Source organism: Dendropsophus ebraccatus, chromosome 8 (assembly GCF_027789765.1).
Source record: "Dendropsophus ebraccatus isolate aDenEbr1 chromosome 8, aDenEbr1.pat, whole genome shotgun sequence".
In the NCBI taxonomy this organism is placed as follows: domain Eukaryota; kingdom Metazoa; phylum Chordata; class Amphibia; order Anura; family Hylidae; genus Dendropsophus; species Dendropsophus ebraccatus.
Genome location: NC_091461.1, coordinates 112256854 through 112277105, shown reverse-complemented (window position 1 = coordinate 112277105; position 20252 = coordinate 112256854). Strand labels below are relative to the sequence as shown.

General features: G+C 45.9%; 1 protein-coding gene across 1 annotated transcript in view; it reads left to right on the top strand.

Moving 5' to 3' along the window:
• The window catches only part of ERICH3 (glutamate rich 3), a 51624-nt gene extending 48668 nt beyond the window's left edge, over positions 1-2956 (top strand). The window contains exons 14-15 of the mRNA XM_069981918.1: positions 554-2761; positions 2859-2956. Coding sequence (XP_069838019.1) covers positions 554-2761; positions 2859-2956 — 2306 coding nt within the window. The remainder of the gene's footprint in view (positions 1-553; positions 2762-2858) is intronic.
• The last annotated feature ends 17296 nt before the right edge of the window (positions 2957-20252 follow it).

Sequence of the window (20252 nt, the reverse complement as noted above, 5' to 3'; positions counted from 1 at the left end):
ACCTGATGGACTCTTGTCTTCTTTCAACCTTATTAATTATGTTACTATGATCCCCCATGTGCACACACTATTCCGTTCATGTACTCAGTGGGACACGCAGAACTTCAGATCTGCTCTTCCTTTAGAACAAATGGTTGGGTGTTGAAATTAACCATGGCCAATGCTTTTTGGCCAAGCAAACATCCACTGGATGCTTCCTTACACATTGATAATTTCATGTATGTGGGCACCTTTAGGCTCCATTCACTTTGGGGGCACACCCTCCTTAACTAATGGGACTACTATTTGCCATGCCCAAATAATACTACTATACAATCTCAAAATACTGAAGTGGTTACGGTGTATTGGGTAGTTAAAGTGGTTACTGGTTGACTCATTAATGGTCCAGGAAAGTAAAATCCTACATGCTCCTCCCATAGATTTCTTTGGTGTCCAGTCCTTAGAGAATCGGTGTCCTCCAGGGCAGTTATCAATATAATGCTGGAGTAGAGTTGGCCAAAGTTTTCCCCATTGGTACAGTATGTATAGTAATGATGTGATCTGTATTTCACAGAGTTGATGGATACTACATTACAAGAGTCACCCGATAAACAAGAGCAAGAAGAGATATTGAAGGAAAGTAGATATGAGACAGTGGGAGATGAAAACCATCAAAACACACCTGACGAAAAGAACATTGTGAATGAAGTGGAGGCACCAGATGGGATTGTGGAGGATGCATGTGGACATGAAAGTATAACTGCTGAGAATGAGGATGCAACTGGTAACGTGAGTTCTGAGAATGAAGATGGACCAGGTGATGGAACTGCTGAGAATGAAGATGTACCTGCTAAGATGACAGATGATAATGAAGAGGCACCTGCTGAGGTGACAGATGAAACTGAAGTGGCAACTGGAGATGTGACTGCTGAACATGAAGATGAACCTGCTGAGGTGACTTCAGAAGATATAACAGGAGAGACTGCTGAGAATGAAGATGTACCTGAGCAGGTGACTGCCAAGGCTGAGAATGAAGATGCACCTGATGGTGAGGCTATTGAGAGTGAAGATGCACCTGCTGAGGTGACTGCTGAGACTGAAGAAGCAACTGGAGAGGTGACTGCTGAGAATGAAGATGTGCCTGAAGAGATGAATGCTGAGACTGAAGAAGCAAATGGTGATGTCAGTGCTAAGAATGAAGATGTGCCTGAAGAGGTAACCACTGAGATTGAGAATGAGGATGCACCTGCTGAGGTGACTATAGAGAATGAACATGCATCTGGTGATGTGACTGTTCACAATGAAGATGCATCTGGTGATGTGACTGCTGAGAATGAAGATGCATCTGGTGATGTGACTGCTGAGAATGAAGATGCTCCTGCCGATGCAACTGCTGAGAATGAAGATGCAACTGCTGAGAATGAAGATGCTCCTGCCAATGCAACTGCTGAGAATGAAGATGCAACTGCTGAGAATGAAGATGCAACTGGTGATGAAACTGCTGAGAATGAAGATGCAACTGGTGATGCAACTGCTGAAAATGAAGATGCATCTGGTGATGTGACTGCTGAGAATGAAGATGCTCCTGGTGATGTGACTGCTGAGAATGAAGATGCAACTGCTGAGAATGAAGATGCTCCTGTCGATGCAACTGCTGAGAATGAAGATGCTCCTGCCGATGCAACTGCTGAGAATGAAGATGCAACTGCTGAGAATGAAGATGCTCCTGCCGATGCAACTGCTGAGAATGAAGATGCTCCTGCCGATGCAGCTGCTGAGAATGAAGATGCAGCTGCTGAGAATGAAGATGCAACTGCTGAGAATGAAGATGCTCCTGCCGATGCAACTGCTGAGAATGAAGATGTAACGGCTGAGAATGAAGATGCAACTGGTGAGGAAACTGCTGAGAATGAAGATGCAACTGGTGATGCAACTGCTGAAAATGAAGATGCATCTGGTGATGTGACTGCTGAGAATGAAGATGCTCCTGGTGATGTGACTGCTGAGAATGAAGATGCAACGGGTGATACAACTACTGAGAATGAAGATGCAATGGGTGATGCAACTACTGAGAATGAACATACTCCTGCCGATGCAACTGCTGAGAATGAAGATGCTCCTGCTGATGAAACTGCTGAGAATGAAGATGCAACGGGTGATGCAACTACTGAGAATGAGGATGCTCCTGCTGATAAAACTGCTGAGAATGAAGATGCAATGGGTGATGCAACTACTGAGAATGAAGATGCTCCTGCTAATGCAACTGCTGAGAATGAAGATGCAACTGGTGATGCAACTTCTGAGAATGAAGATGCAACTGGTGATACAACTGCTAAGAATGAAGTTGATGCTGCTGAGGAAATTGCTGTGAACGAAGATGCTCCTGATGACACTGCTGCTAAGAATGAAGATAATTCTGCTGGTGAAATTGCTACAAATGAAGATGCTCCTGCTGGTGAGACTGCTGAGAATGAAGATGCTCCTCCTGATGAAACTGCTGTGAATGAAGATGCTACTGCTGATGAAAACACTGTAAATGAAGATGCAGCTGGTGATGCTCCTGCTGAGAATGAAGATGCTCCTGCTGATGAAATTGCTACAAACAAAGATGCTCCTAGTAGGGCAACTGATGAGAATGAAGATGCAACTGCTAAGAATGAAGATGCTACTGGTAATGCTCCTGCTGATGAAGCAGTTGCAAATGAAGATGCTCCTGCTGATGAAGCTGATGTGAATGAAGATGCTCCTGCTGATGAAGCTGCTTCAAATGAAGATGCAACTGGTAATGCTCCTGCTGATGAAACTGCTGAGAATATAGATGCACCTGGTGATGGGACTGCTGAGAATGAAGATGTAATGGGTGATTTGACTGGTGAGAGTGAAGATGCACCTGGTGATGTGGCTGCTGAGACTGAAGATGCTCCTGCCGATGAAGCTGCTGAGAATGAAGATGCTCCTGGTGATGAAGCTACTGTAAATGAAGATGCAACTGGTAATGCTCCTGCTGATGAAATTGCTGAGAATATAGATGCACCTGGTGATGGGACTGCTGAGAATAAAGATGCACCTGCTGATGAAACTGCTGTGAATGACGATGCTTCTGGTGATGGGACTGCTGAGAATGAAGATGCAACAGGTGATGGGACTGCTGAGAATGAAGATGCAACAGGTGATGGGACTGCTGAGAATGAAGATGCAACGAGTGATGGGACTGCTGAGAATGAAGATGCAACGGGTGATGGGACTGCTGAGAATAAAGATGCAACGGGTGATGGGACTGCTGAGAATGAAGATGCAACGGGTGATGGGACTGCTGAGAATGAAGATGCAACGGGTGATGGGACTGCTGAGAATGAAGATGCAACAGGTGATGGGACTGCTGAGAATGAAGATGTATCGGGAGATGGTGGAAACACAGAAATTATTGGCTCTGAGCACACAGTCACTTTAGTAGAAGCCATAAGTAATGAAGATGATGATGGAAAATCATCAAGTGATGAACCTAAAGAGAATGAGCTACATAATCTACCTCAAGAGGGAACCATAGATAAAGCAGGAGAACTTACACCACTAACCCTACTGGAGCCAGAGGAGACTGCAAGTAATGACGGGGTGGTGGAAGAGTCTAAATCTGGAGAAGTGAATGATGTGGAACAAACCGAGGGATAAAAGAATCGACAGGACACCAAGGTGTGAAGAATTATGGGTGAGTATTTGGTATTAACAAAAAAGATTCTATACGTCCTATATCAATCTACCATGTTTCCCTGAAAAAAGACATCTCCTTCTGAAATAATACACCCCAACTAGTCTACCAACTATCCTGAAGTAAGGCACCAGCTCGCAAGTAAGGCCGTCCACCACCACCCACCACTGCTCACCTCCTCCCTCCCCGTGCTTGTATAGTGCCCCTCACCTCTCTCCCACCCCTGTGCTTGTCTGGTGGCACTCACCTCTCCCCCTGTTCTTGTCCGGTGTCGCTCACCTCTCTCCTCTTCCTGTGCTTCACCCGTGCCCAGTAGTGGATTATAATAGGGGCGTTTCGGGCGGCAGCCCGCGGCCCTGAGCTGGGGGGCCCATGACCACCCAAAAAGACTTTTAGTGGTGTACTGTCTCCTGGCTACACTTCCGCCATGATTTGCAAAAAAATAAATCACTTTTTTTTTTTTTTTTTTAATGGCAATTTTGCACAAATTAGGACATCATGACATTATCTGTCCTGTACTAGGAACGCCAGGCTAGTGCTGCCATAGTTACAATGGGGTGGGGGGGCCCAGGCTTGGTGAACAGCCCGGGGCCTATGGTAAAGTTAATCTGCCCCTGCCCGTGCCTGTCCCATGCCGCTCACCTCCCTCCCTGTGCTTTTCCGGTGTCGCTCACCTCTCTCCTTCTCTCCCTGTGCTTCACCCGTGCCGCTCACCTCTCCCCCTGTGTGCTTGTCCGGGGTCACTCACCTCTCTCCTTCTCTTCCCGTGCTTCACCCATGCTTGTCCTGTGTTGCTCACCTCCTTCCCTGTGCTTGTCCGGTGCCGTTCACCTCTCTCCTTCCCTCCCCGTGCTTCACCCGTGCCTATCCCATGCCGCTCACCTCTCTCCTTCCCTCCCGGTGCCACTCACCCCGAAAAGAGTGCCTATTTGGGAACAAAGATTAATATAAGGCACTGTCTTATTTTCTGTATAGTAATAGTTTGTGTAGTCCCTCTTATGGGTCCTCTATGTATCTTATGATTCCATGCTATGCTGTCCCTCAAATTCTCTCAACTTCATTGAAAATCTTACTAATCACTTGGCCTGTCCTTCAACCTTTCCATAGAGCTATACTGAGTTACGTTGCGGTAGTGCCGTGTACCATCACTCACAAGTGGCCAAATGTCTCCTTGTAGCCCAAGTCTAACACATATCACTGCTGCCAGAAGACGCCAATCAGCATAGTATAGGGCAGTAGTATTATGTCCTATACATAAACCAGAGACCTGTGCACTGAACCTATACAGCTGCAGATGAAGCCCTGGAATTATGGAGCTGTAGGGGCTTCATGGTCCCTTGGTACACCGCCACACAGTAACACTTATAGAAAATACAGTATCTCCCTGACATCATATACTATGGAGCGTGCAACAACTATGTGTTTCTACGTTCTTGTCATAATCCCTCAATGTCTAATATATGTATCAATTTACCTATTTACAGCCTCAAAAACAAAGCCATCGGGATGAATACTGCGAAGAACAAAGGATCTCGATGTCTGAAGTCAGAAAATATACTTTACAGAGGGGGGGAAGCACAATCAGAAAAATCTCTATTTTTTCTATATATTTCTAGATTGCTCTATATATGGGGGATCCATACAACATGGGAAATTATATTATATATTCGTATTCCGCTGTCTTTGTATGGAAACACAGAAGCACTTTCTATATGTTTACAAATCCTCATGTGTTTTTCTATATTATGTCTATCAAGGTAAAAATAATAAAAGATGAATAAAAGAATTATAAATAGCAGTATTTGATGACTAAATATTATCTTACATACGTGTTCTCTTTATATCTTGGAATCATAACAAACATAAAATACATTTCATCCAGCATTTAATAATCCAGAAAGTTATTTCCACACTTGGGTCCTGCAATATAAGGAGGAAGTTCTGAAGATCAGAAGCAGTAAAACTTAAAAGTTATAGCAGATTTAGTGTAAACATTTTGTTTCTTCTCAGAAGTCATGTACTGTATGGTTTCTGCAAGTTTTCTGACCTTATCTATGATGAAACTCACACCCAGAACTATACACTACAGGTATATTGGACCTCCACCAATTATATACTACATATATAATGTTGCACATAACCAGGCTCAGCATAACACAACCAATGTTGTACATAACCAGGCTGTATACTGTATAACACTGCCAATGTTGCATATAACCAGGCTGTATATTCCACTGCCAATGTTGCATATAACCAGGCTGTATATAACACTGCCAATGTTGTATATAACCAGGCTGTATATAACACTGACAATGTTGTATATAACTAGGCTCTGTAAAACACTGACAATGTTGTATATAACCAGGCTCTGTATAAAGTCAGATCACATGACATCTCAGTTTGGCCATTAGGTATTTAGGATGTTTAATGTATTTAGTTTATTTCTAATGTGGATAAGCTACAATTTACATAAACTGTGCAGAACTGTCGGGGTATATAGTGTATATAGGGGTACATAGGGCTCCTGGCGATTTCCCCTTAAACAAAAAAAGGACATAGATTTGACTCCTGGGTGACCTTGGAACAAATCTAATTAACACACTGACACTTTATACTGGGGCAGCGCCGGGTACATTTTCTAGTAACTACTTTAATAATGCCTCCTATATACAAGAATATAACTACTATAATACTGCCTCCTATATACAGGAATATAACTACTATAATACTGCTCCTATATACAAGAATATAACTACTATAATACTGCCTCCTATATACAAGAATATAACTACTATAATCCAAACAAGGAGAAAAAAGAGCTTGCACTCACCACAAGTCGCTGCAAATCAATCCGTTTATTCAGCCTCGACAGACATGTCTGTCGAGACTGAATAAACGGATTGATTTGCAGCGTTCTTTAGTAGCTTTTTGCACCTCCATGCTGCTCTCCGTTGCCTAGATTCCTCACTTGGATGATCCTAGCTCATGGGTGTACAGCAGATACCTTATGGACTCTGGTGCAAACTCAGATCTGCTCTACAAGTTGTTATAACTACTATAATACTGCTCCTATATAAAGGAATATAACTACTGTAATACTGCTCTTATATAGAGGAATATAACTAGTATAATACTGCTCCTATATAAAGGAATATAACTACTATAATACTGCTCCTATATACAAGAATATAACTACTATAATACTGATCCTATATACAAGAATATAACTACTATAATACTGCCCCTATATACAAGAATATAACTACTATAATACTGCTCCTATATACAAGAATATAACTACTATAATACTGTTCCTATATACAAGAATATAACTACTATAATACTGCTCCTATACACAAGAATATAACTACTATAATACTGCCACTATATACCGGAATATAACTACTATAATACTGCTCCTATATACAGGAATATAACTACTATAATACTGCTCCTATATACAGGAATATAACTACTATAATACTGCTCCTATATACAAGAATATAACTACTATAATACTGCCTCTTATATACAGGAATATAACTACTATAATGTGAATGAGGTGAGAAAGAAAAAAGCGGGCACTCACCGGTAGTATGCGTCTTCAAGTAGCTTTATTCGGGTTCACTTCAATCGTGCAGGGAGGGGGGAGTGAGGAGCAGGCACGTCTTCACTGATAGACTACAATTGTTTCACGTTCAATTACGCTTCTTCCGGTCTGAGGATGACGCAGAGCTCCGTGGGAGGTGTGCTTAAATACATAATAGTGCAAAAAAGTGCAAACAGATAAAGACATTAAATGAATGGTGCAAATTCATTGCGCTCATTCATACCCAGTGGACCGAGTGCATTCAATCTGGAAATCCCGAGGGTTTCTTTCTGGAGCAGAACTCGATGCCTGTCTCCCCCACCTTCGGGTTGGTTAACCCTCTCTAGTCCACAGTATTTCAGGCATTAAATATTACTCTGATGTTCATGCTTAACATGCTCTATGAGTCTTGGTACCCCTTTTCCCGTACGCACTGTTTCCGAGTAACAATGTTCCTTGTTTCCGAGTAACAATGTTCCTTATACCGCACTGATAGAGCTCTTTTAGTCTTGCCAATATAAAATCTTCCGCATTCACAGATAATGGCATATATGACAAAGGTGGTTTTGCAGGTGATCAAACTCTTAATATGACAGTCGACACCGTTTAGACATATGACCGATACATTAAGCATCTGGGGACAATAGTTACATTTCTTGTTACCTTTGGGGGTTGATGCACTGAGCCAAGTTTCATTTCTGACTTTAATGGGGACAGGTTTAATGGCGTCAGCTAGGGTTCTATTTTTGCGTAGTGCAATGATGGGTTTGTTTATTGCTTTATCCCTGAGATCGTCATCCTGTTCTATAATTCTTCAATGTTTCTTAATGACTTGGCTAATCAATTCATTCATAGGAGAACTACCGAACACGAAGGAGAAGCGATCTGGTCTGGTGTGTTGTTTACTACGTGTATTATACAGTAGCTCCTTTCTGCTCATATTACGAGCTCTCTCCCTGGCTTTTTCCACTATTCTCTCTGGGTATGCTCTCTCTAGTATTCTTGCTTTAAGCTCTTCTGCCTGCTGCTCAAACCCTGTATCCTCACTATTCACCTTTCTGAGCCTCAGCATCTGGCTGTAGGGAATCGCGTCTCTGGTGTGGGTCGGGTGTGAGCTATGGTAATGAAGCAGCGTGTTGCAAGAGTTAGGTTTCCTAAAAACAGAAGTGGAGATGGTGAGCTCCTCTATCTCCACCAGCACATCGAGGAATTCTAACCTTTTGCCTCCAAAAAGACTGGTAAAAAACATATTCATCCTGTTTTCTCTGTTCAGATAGTGGACAAAATTATCAAACTCCTCCTCCGTTCCCTCCCAGACAATGAAAATATCATCCACGTATCTGTAAAATGCCTTTATATGCTTAATGTAGGGGTTGGCCATGGAGAACACCATATCAGCTTCAAAATAGCCTAGGAACAAATTAGCATAAGTGCATGATACTGGCGTCCCCATGGCCGTCCCAATCTCCTGGGTGTACCACTGATTGTTACATGTAAAGCAATTGTTAGTAAGGATGAACCTAAATGCTTCAGAAATGAACCTCCTATATTCAGGGGGTTGACCCGCCTGCCGGAGGAAACGATCGACAGCCTCCACACCCGCACCATGCGGGATGCGGGTGTAGAGGCTCTCGACGTTCACCGACACGAGGGAGCAACCGGGGGTAGGATTAACCTCTTCCAGGGCGCGAAGAAAATCCCCAGTGTCCTTTAAATATGAAGGGACAGCTTCTAGTAATGGCTTCAGGGACCAATCGAGGAATTGGGAAAGTCCTTCGGTGATCGAACCAATGGCCGACACAATAGGTCGGCCAGGCGGATTGTCTAGGCGTTTATGCACCTTTGGTAAGCAGTACCACTTAGGTGCCCTGGGGTTATCAGGAAGAAGCCTGTCGGCTGTTTTGCTATCTAATGCTCCTGAGGACACATGGGCACGGAGAAGTGAACGCAATTTCTCTTTTATTTTATTAGTGGGATCTTGCTTCAAAGTGCTATAAACCGTCTGATCTGACAGTTGTCTGTTGACTTCCTCTTGGTACATGGCCGTTGTCATGATGACAGCTGCTCCACCTTTGTCCGCTCTTTGTACCGTCAAATCCGGTCTTTTCTTGAGCCAGGTGACTGCCTTCTGTTCTCTGGGTGTTAGATTTCTTCTAGCTCTGGGATATACCAATGCTCTAACCTCTTTCAGGACAGCCTGAGAGAATTTCTCTATTGACCCTCCAGGGGCCATTGGAGGGCAGAAGGTGGATTTCCTCCCCTTGGAGAACGGTGTATTAGTCTCTGAAGCGACCTTCGGGGGTCCATCCATATTAGTCAATATGTTGATACAATGCAGTTCTTGGGTACTGAACTGGTCGGCTACGTTGAAACCCAGGGGGCTGATGTGGCATCTCTGTGGAGCTGATGGGAGGACTGAATTGTCCGCTTTATTAGAGAAAAACTTATGTAGATTTATTTTTCTGAGGCCCTTCTGGAAATCTACCTCAAACTGGGGAAATGAAAAGTCCTCCATAAGCCCATAATTAAGCCCTTTGGAAAGGAGTTCCACACAGTCATTAGGGACAACCATACCCGAGATGTTCAACACTTTAGTAGAGGGGTTTAGCTCTGCCATGTCACTTGCTTCCCTTTGCCTTTTCCTTTCCAGGTGCCTCTTCCTCTTCTGCCCTCCTCGCCGTACCCTCCTCCTAAAGGGGCACGACCTGGGGCTGATGATGATCTTTCAGGGGCTGTGGTCTCATCCGAGGCACTGGTATCAGAGTCTGTCGTCCAGAACTCTGAAGGGGGGCGTTTCCGTGATTTGGGTTTCTTGGCTCTTTTATTGCTTCCCCAGTCAAATAACCGTCCGCTGTCAAAATCCATTTTGTCGCGCATAAATTTATCACGTTTGTTCTGTTTCACTTCAGTCTGCAGTAATTAATTTCTTATCTAGTCTCTTCTGGAACTGTGTCATTTGCTCATCTGGTACGCGTGTACGGTATTCTGTTTTCACCCGGCAAAGGTCTGCTGTAACCGTGTTATATTCTTTTTTGTTCCGTTCCAGGACTAGGTGTAGCAAATTGTTAGCATGTTTCAGATGTGTTTCTTGCCATGCAGTAACAAACTCTTCGTCTTCCTGGAACATTGCAGGTGCCTTATAGGTGTGGAGGCCTCGTGGGACCCGTTTGCTCTGCACATAGGATTCAAGAGAGTTAACTGTCCAGAACAATTTCATTTCTCGTTCAGCTAAGGATGAAATCCTATGCTCCAACACTTTGGGGCTGATGATCTGTATATCCTCCTTGGAGTTACTACCGGTGAGTGCCCGCTTCTTTCTTTCTCACCTCATTCACATTATGTTCCTGTTTTAAGCGGAGCACCCCGGTGTTGTCCGAGTAGCGCTAGCTGCCTGTCAGAAGTCCAAGTTCCCAGGTGTGGGAGATTGCTTGGGTGGTGCCGTCCACCTCTCTCCAAATAGTATAACTACTATAATACTGCTCCTATATAAAGGAATATAACTACTATAATACTGCTCCCTATATACAAGAATATAACTACTATAATACTGCCCCCTATATACAAGAATATGACTACTGTAATACTGCTACTATATACAAGAATATAACTACTATAATACTGCCCCCTATATACAAGAATATAACTACTATAATACTGCTCCTATATACAGGAAATATACTATAATACTGCTCCTATATACAAGAATATAACTACTATAATACTGTTCCTATATACAAGAATATAACTACTATAATACTGCTCCTATATACAAGAATATAACTACTATAATACTGCTCCCTATATACAAGAATATAACTACTATAATACTGTTCCTATATACAAGACTATAACTACTATAACACTGCTCCTATATATAAGAATATAACTACTATAATACTGCTCCTATATACAGTGGCGGTCTTTGGCAGCAAGCACCCCAAGCGATCGCTTGGGGCCCCCAACATCCAGGGGGGCCCCCACGCCCCGCTCTTGTGCTCAAGACCGCTGGACAGGGCCGCTGCCCCGCTCACTGCTGCCATCTGAACTGTAACTATGAGCACTCGTAATGAGCGCTCACAGTTACATGCAGCAGCACTGACAGGGCGGTCACAAGTGGCAGCTTTGTCCTTGTGGTGCCGGCGCTCCAGTGACATCACTGGAGCATCGGCGCCAGGACAAGGGGAGTGCGGCCTCTTGTGATCGCAGGGAAAACCCTTCCTGTGGCAACACAAAAGTGAAGAGAAGAGGAGACGCCCAGACCCAGGTGAGTATAAGTGTTTGTTTTATTGTGTTATATACTATATGGGAGGGGGAGCACACAGGGGTCTTTTTAACTGGGGGAGCGCAAATCGGGGGTCTATATAAATAGGGGGAGCACACAGGGAAGCTATACAACAGGGGGAGCACACAGGGGGGCTATAGACTACTGGGGCTTCACAGAGGGGTCTATATACTACTGGGGGCAGCACACAGGGGGTCTATATACTACTTGGGGCAGCAGAATGGGGTCTATATACAACTTGGAGAGCACACAGGAGGTCTATATCCAAGTGGGGGAGCACACAGGGGGGCTATATACTACTGGGGGAGCACACAGGGGGTCTATATACTACTGGGGGAACATACAGGGGGTCTATACTACTTGTGAGGCACACAGGTGGTCTATATATAACTGGGGGAGCACACAGGGGTCTGTATACTACTGGGGCAGCACACAAGGGGTCTATATAATACTGGTGGGCACACAGGGGGTCTATATACTACTGGGAGAACCACACAGGGGGTTTATATACTACTGGAGGAGCACACAGGGGTCTATATCCTAGTGGGAGAGCACACAGGAGGTCTATATCCAAGTGGGGGAGCACACAGGTGGGCTAAATACCCCTGAGGGAGCACACAGGGGGCCTATATACTAGTGGGGGAGCACACAGGGGGTATATACAACTGGGGGCAGCACACAGGGGGTCTATATACAACTGGGGCAGCACACAGGAGGTCTATATACTTCTGGGGGAGCACACGGGGGGGCTATATATAACTGGGGGAAAACACAGGGGTCTATATACTACTTGGGGAAGCAAACAAGGGGTATATACTACTGGGGGCAGGACACAAGGGGTATATACTATTGGGGGCAGCAGACAAGGAGTATATATTACTGGCGATAGCGCACAATGGGTATATACTACTGGGGGCGGTCTCGACACACAGCGGTCTATTGTTTTGAAACGCGTGTCGAGGGGGAGGGGCCCAGAAATAACTTCGCTTGGGGCCCCAGAAATGCCAAGATCGCCCTTGCCTATGTACAGGAATATAACTACTATAATACACGAACTGGAGAGAATGGAACGGCTGCACATCCCATCTATGGCTGATACTAATGCCGCTAGGCCTATATTAAAAATCAACACCAGAGTGTCTGTATATGAATTGATCAAGCCATATTGCCCCGTGTACCACCGCGCAGGTCCTCTGGTCCACACGGGTCCCTACGCTAACTCCACACTGTGTCGGTCAGCGACCCCCAACCCCGCAAAGCGTGCACATGCAGGTGTGAGGTGCAGCACTCTTTTTCTTCCTTGAGCCGCATTTTGTTTCTCTCTTTTCTCCGTGTTTTGCACTCCTCCTGGTTAGACCCACATGACCGCAATTAGCAGGAGACACCTGAGTGCACATGGTTTTAATCCCTCCTGTTTTTTCCCATTCTGTCTACAGCAGCTATGGTGAGTGCAATACCTCATCCAGACTTGTGCTGTTTGGGGGCGACCTTCTCCGCCGACGGTGCTGGCCGGGTTCTGGTGTGGTGTTTTTGGGTCTGGTCCTGTGGCATGGGGGTCGCAGGGCCGTCCCATGGCCCCCGTTCTCTGACTGTGTGTGCCTACGGGGTTGGTGGCCACTGACTGGCACGGTGTGGACTTAGTGTAGGGATCCATGTGTATCAGATACCGGCACGAGGTACATGGGGCAGTATGGCTTGATCAATTCATACACAAAATTCTGATGTGTTTTTTATTTAGCCTAGGGGCACTAGTATCAGCCATAGGTGTGAGGTGCAGCACTCTGTTTCTTCCTTGAGCCGCATAACTACTATAATACTGCTCCTATATACAAGAATATAACTACTATAATACTGCTCCCTATATACAAGAATATAACTTCATACAGATTAGTAAAGTTTCCCATTGTGGGTATTTAAGGATAAGTTTGATGTTTATGAATTTTTCGGCACTGACCTTGCTTGACTTTCTTTCAGCGCTGTGAGCACATAAGACATTTGTGACACTTACGGTTTATTTCTTAATTATATTAAACAAGCATTTGCTAGAATTGCCGTCCTGTCACTACATATACAATAATATAAAGTGATATCCATCCCCGGCATATTCATTAGCAGCTGTCACTGTTATATCTCTTGGATTGGAGCCAATCTTCTGCGACTTTATAGAAAGCTCAAAAATTACGTCTAAACTTTTAAAACAACAAATAGTTTTTTTCCCTGAGTAAATAAAAAAAAATAAAAAAATGTAGAAGACAAAATCTCTACATGAGGTTCTTAAAGGGCCAGCACACCCAATGTTGGCAGTCTACTATAGTGCAGTTTATATGAGAAATGTGGAGGCTTCTGGGTAAAAGAAAGGGGGTGGGGATTATTTTAAATACTAGCGCAATGCCAATTGTAGTCTACCATATAGAAACTACCATACAGTGCACAAGTAAGAATACAATACAGTGCATAAGTAGTGCCGCCATACAGTGCTCAACTAATAAGTTCCAAGGGGTGATTCAGTGTTAGAAAAACATGGCCCCTTTCTTCCAGAGACAGCAGCACTCTTGTTTCCAGTCCAAGTGTGGTTTGCAGTTAAAGGGGTTATCCAGGGTGGGGGCACTTTTTTGGGGGGATCGGGGAGGAGGTGGCTGAAATAAAAGACGTCCACTTACCTCCCCGGTTCCAGCGGCGTGTCCCGCATCACGGCGCTCCGGTGCCCGGTTCCCGGCCGCTTCCGGGTGTCTGACGCTGCCCGAGACGCTACGTCTCAGGGCCGCTCAGCCACTCAGTGAAGAGGCGGGATCCGAGCGGACTTCAAACGGATCCCGCCTCCTTCACTGAGTGGCTGAGCGGCCCTGAGACGATCGGGCACCGGAGCGCCGTGATGTGGGACCCGCCGCTGGAACCGGGGAGGAGGTGGCTGAAATAAAAGACGTCCACTTACCTCCCTGATCCCCCCAAAAAAGTGCACCCCTTTAACCTCCATTCACTTCAATAAAACTGCAAAATCCTCACCCAAACTGGACACCAGAGTAGAGTGGATGTTTTTCTAACATAACCCCTGAAAATGTAGAAGCTTGTAGCATGTAGCTTAGATCTCTTTTCTTGTGCTGATGTCCCTTTAAGTGAATTCAGTTGCAGAATTGAAAGAATTTTAGAACCAGGTTCTGTGTGAAGTAACGTGGACGCCAATGAGGCTTCTGGGAAAAGAACAGGATCTCCTGGTAATGTTCTAATATTTTTAACATTTAGACTATGTGCACACTATGTAAGAGACTGGCCGTTCTGTGACCCGGCCGGTCTCCTAAATGATCATCCAGGACGGTACTGAGGTACCGGCCAGATGATATTTTCGGCTGCACACTATGGAGCGATTGGCCGCAGCCTTTGGGGCCAATCGGCCAATTGTCGCTCTGTGGAATAGAGAGAACGATCAGCTGATGATCGTGTCATCGGCTGAACGTTTATTTAGGTTCAAACCTAAAATCATCGGTTGCCACCCGCGCATCGCTATGTGCAATAGCGGTGTGCGGCGGGCGACCGACAATTTGAAAACATCATACTTTACCTCACCAGGCTGCAGGTCTTCTCCTTTTCCTGGTCCCGCGCGGCAGCAGCAGCTTCAGAGCGGCCTGTCTAAGCTGACAGACCGTTCAACCAATCACTGTCCGGGACCGCCGGGACCAAAAGCTGCTGCGGGGCCGGACCGGGAGAAGGAGAAAACCTGCAGCCTGGTGGGGTAAATTATGAAACAAGGGCTGCGAGGATATCGGTAACGATGTCCCTGCAGCCCTCACTAAACGATTGTCGGGCCGTGAAATAGGCCCAGTAAACGAGCTCCGATCTAGCAGATCGGCGTTCGTTTACATCGTTGATCGGGCCCTGGTCGGCCTGTGGAATACTACCCTTAAAGTGTACCTGTCATGAGGGCCTGCTGCTAGATCAGCGGAGATTTCCACTGTTAGGCCCCGTTCACACAGAGCAAGAGGGGCGGAATTGTGCAACCCCTATTGGATTGAATTGGGGTCGTGCGTATTTCGGTCTCACAGAGTGTTTTTACCCATGGAAACCAGAACTTTCTTATTAAGGCCCCGTTCACAAAGAACAAGAGGGGCGGAATGCCGTTATCCTCCGTGTCATAATGACACTCTATGTGAGGCACGCGCGCCGCATTGCTCAGCGTCTCTCAGTGCTGAAGAATGAACATTCCGCGGCGGAATTAATTCCGGCCCTCTTGCTCTGTGTGAACGGGGCCTTAATAAGAAAGTTCTGGTCTCCATGGGTACAAACACTCTGTAAGACCATAATACACACGACCCCAATTCAATCCAATGGGGGTTGCATGCTTTACAGCATACCTCCCAACCGTCCCGGATTTCGCGGGACAGTCCCGTTTTCGGGGTTCTGTCCCGCGGTCCCGGAACGGCCCCCCCGTGTCCCGCATTTTAAGTGGCCCCAGCGAAAAAACAATAAACCAGTAACTCACCTGTCCTCCGGTCCCAGCAGCTCCTCTTCCGGCAGAGCGCGCACTCCCGTCATCCTCCGGGGCGGGCAGCGGGGTATAGAGACACTGACTGTACCGGAAGTGACCTGCTCATGAATCACTTCCGGCACAGTCAGTGTCTCTGTACCCCGCTGCCCGCCCCGGAGGATGACGGGAGTGCGCGTTCTGCCGGAAGAGGAGCTGCTGGGACCGGCGGACAGGTGAGTTACTGGTTTATTGTTTTTGCCGCTGGGGCCACACTAATGGGGGGATTGGCTACTCTGTGGGGCGCTATATGGGGAATTGGCTACTATGTGGGGGGATTGGCTACTATGTGGGGCACTATATGGAGGCATTAGCTACTATATGGGGGGCATTGGCTACTATGTGGGGCATATATGGGGGATTGGCTACTATGTGGGGCATATATGGCGGCATTGGCTACTATGTGGGGCATATATGGGGGATTGGCTACTATGTGGGGCATATATGGCGGCATTGGATACTATGTGGGCACTCTATGGGGGATTGGCTACTATGTGGGCACTATATGGAGGGATTGGCTACTATGTGGGGCACTATATGGGGCATTGGCTACTATGTGGGGCACTATATGGGGATTGGCTACTATGTGGGGCACTATATGGGGGGATTGGCTACTATGTGGGGCATATATGGGGGATTGGCTACTATGTGGGGCACTATATGGGGGATTGGCTACTATGTGGGGCATATATGGGGGCATTGGCTACTATGTGGGCACTATATGGGGGATTGGCTACTATGTGGGGCATATATGGGGGCATTGGCTACTATGTGGGCACTATATGGGGGATTGGCTACTATGTGGGGCATATATGGGGGCATTGGCTACTATGTGGGCACTATATGGGGGATTGGCTACTATGTGGGGCACTATATGGGGGGATTGGATTCTATGTTGGGCACTATGTGAGGATTGGATACTATGTTGGTCACTATATGGGGGCATTGGATACTATGTGGGCACTCTATGGGGGATTGGCTACTATGTGGGCACTATATGGAGGGATTGGCTACTATGTGGGGCACTATATGGGGCATTGGCTACTATGTGGGGCACTATATGGGGATTGGCTACTATGTGGGGCACTATATGGGGGGATTGGCTACTATGTGGGGCATATATGGGGGATTGGCTACTATGTGGGGCACTATATGGGGGATTGGCTACTATGTGGGGCATATATGGGGGCATTGGCTACTATGTGGGCACTATATGGGGGATTGGCTACTATGTGGGGCATATATGGGGGCATTGGCTACTATGTGGGCACTATATGGGGGATTGGCTACTATGTGGGGCATATATGGGGGCATTGGCTACTATGTGGGGCATATATGGGGGATTGGCTACTATGTGGGGCACTATATGGGGGATTGGCTACTATGTGGGGCATATATGGGGGCATTGGCTACTATGTGGGCACTATATGGGGGATTGGCTACTATATGGGGCATTGGCTACTATGTGGGCACTATATGGGGGATTGGCTACTATATGGGGGATTGGCTACTATGTGGGGCACTATATGGGGATTGGCTATTATGTGGGGCACTATATGGGGATTGGCTACTATGTGGGGCACTATATGGGGGGATTGGCTACTATGTGGGACACTATATGGGGATTGGCTACTATGTGGGGCACTATATGGGGGCATGGCTACTATGTGGGGCACTATATGGGGCATTGGATACTATGTGGGGCACTATATGGGGCATTGGATACTATGTGGGGCACTATATGGGGGATTGGATACTATGTGGGGCACTATATGGGGGATTGGATACTATGTGGGGCACTATATGGGGGATTGGATACTATGTGGGGCACTATATGGGGGATTGGATACTATGTGGGGCACTATATGGGGGATTGGATTCTATGTGGGGCACTATATGGGGGATTGGATTCTATGTGGGGCACTATATGGGGGATTGGATTCTATGTGGGGGATTGGATACTATGTGGGGCACTATGTGGGGGATTGGATTCTATGTTGGGCACTATGTGAGGATTGGATACTATGTTGGTCACTATATGGGGGCATTGGATACTATGTGGGGCACTATGTGGGGGATTGGATACTATGTGGGGCACTATAATGGGGGATTGGATACCATATAGGGCATTTTTGGCGGGATTGGATACTGTATAGGGCACTATTCAGTCAGCAGCATGTGGTGACTGTAGGGGAGTGGCTATGGAGGGTTGATATAGGGGCGTGGCTATGGAGGGTTGCTATGGGGGTGTGGCTATGGAGGGTCGCTATGGGGGCGTGGCTATTGGGACCGCGGCGCACATGTCCCTCTTTGCTCTTTGCAAAAGTTGGGAGGTATGCAGTATCCTGGCGTGTTCATAGCCATGGAGACCCAAACCTCAGAGGAAATCTCAGCTGATCCAGCAGCAGGTCCTCATGACGGGTAAAAATATTGGAACATTAACAGGAGATCCTGTTCTCTTTCAGGTCCATGTTACTTCACACAGCTCCACACTCATGGGCCCAAACAAATCTCCCTGCCAATTTAGTTCCATCCATTGTCACTGGTCCCACTAGTCATCATTAAAGGGGCACTCCGGGCATTTATATATTTTTTCATATATTGCATAGAAAATAATAAACATAATAAGCTAACCTATCACGTTCCCCCGGGGTCCTCCTGTCATGTTTCCAGGGTTCCACAGCTACGTCCTAAACTGACCCATCTCAGCAGTGATAGACCGCTCAGCCAATCGCTGACTGAAGCAGGACACCTCTGTGGCCAGTGATTGGCTGAGGGGGCTTTCACTTTCAAGACGAGTCCACCTTGTAAGAAGTGGCAAGAGCGTTCAGAGGGCGACCCAAAGACATGACAGGAGGACCCTGAGGGAGGGGGGTGAGAATAGGATGTTTACAGGCCTCACTCACAGGTGAGGCCCTGTGCTTACACTGGGGGTGTTGCCCATAGCAACCAAACAGAAAATGGCTTTAATTATTCATGACAGGGATCGGGTTCACAACAGCGGACGGTATAATGAACGCCAGCAAGGATTTCCTAGGATTGAACACAAATAATAACCAGGAGATGGAGGAGGGCTCATCCGGACACATCCCTGACAGGGACTCCATTCACTGTGCCTCTCTGTATGAAAATATGAGGGAAACAATGTCTAGAGAGTGACTAGGTGACAGATAAGGTGCGGCCTATAGTGGTAATATAGTGTAGAGACAACTATGAATGTGCACACAGTCCTAATACTTCAGGGCTTAAAGGGATTGTGCAGGCTTATAAAAACATCGCTAATTTATTCTCAAAACAGCGCCTCCCTTGTCCTCAGTTTAGGTGTGGGTGTTGCAGCCCAGTTCCACTGAAGTGAATAGAGCTGGATTGTAACACCACAAGCACCCTGAGGACAGGGGTGGCACTGTTTGTGCAATAAATTAGCTGTGATTTTTCTAATCTTTTCTAAGGTTCTGTAAAATGTCAAAGACAATAAAAAGCAGGATAATTGTATAACTCTTGATCTGAACGACTGTTCCATCAGCTCTGACTGTACAATGAATGCTCTGCGCTTTATCAGCTCCAATGTCACAGGAGATTATAGTATTGTTCTGGCTACTAATAGATTATTACTAACTCTAATGTATCAAACAATAAGACAACCCCCATATTTCTTTCTATAGTCTATTGCTTTGTGTTAATATTATATATATATATATATATATATATATATATATATATATATATATATATATATAACGCTATAAAGGTATTATATTAAAGGGGTTATCCAGCGCTACAAAAACATGACCACTTTTCCCCCTACTGTTGTCTCCAGTTCAGGGGCAGTTTGCAATTAAGCTCCATTTACTTCAATGGAACTGAGTTTCAAAGCCCCACCCAAACTGGAGACAACAGTAGGGGGAAAGTGGCCATGTTTTTGTAGCGCTGGATAACCCCTTTAACACTAAATTAGAGGAGTATAATGGACTATTGGGCACTCTAAGGGGGATGATTCATGGCCCACCTTCCACTATATATAATTATTATGGTACACAGGACATATCTGGCTCTGTGAAAGCCAGAACACCACAGCCCCGACCAGAAGAGTGATTGACAGAACTGGAAGCCAATGGCTCTAGGCCCTAGCGAACACAGTGCCGCATTTAACTGTATGCATTCCTGATTATTAGGAGTGCGT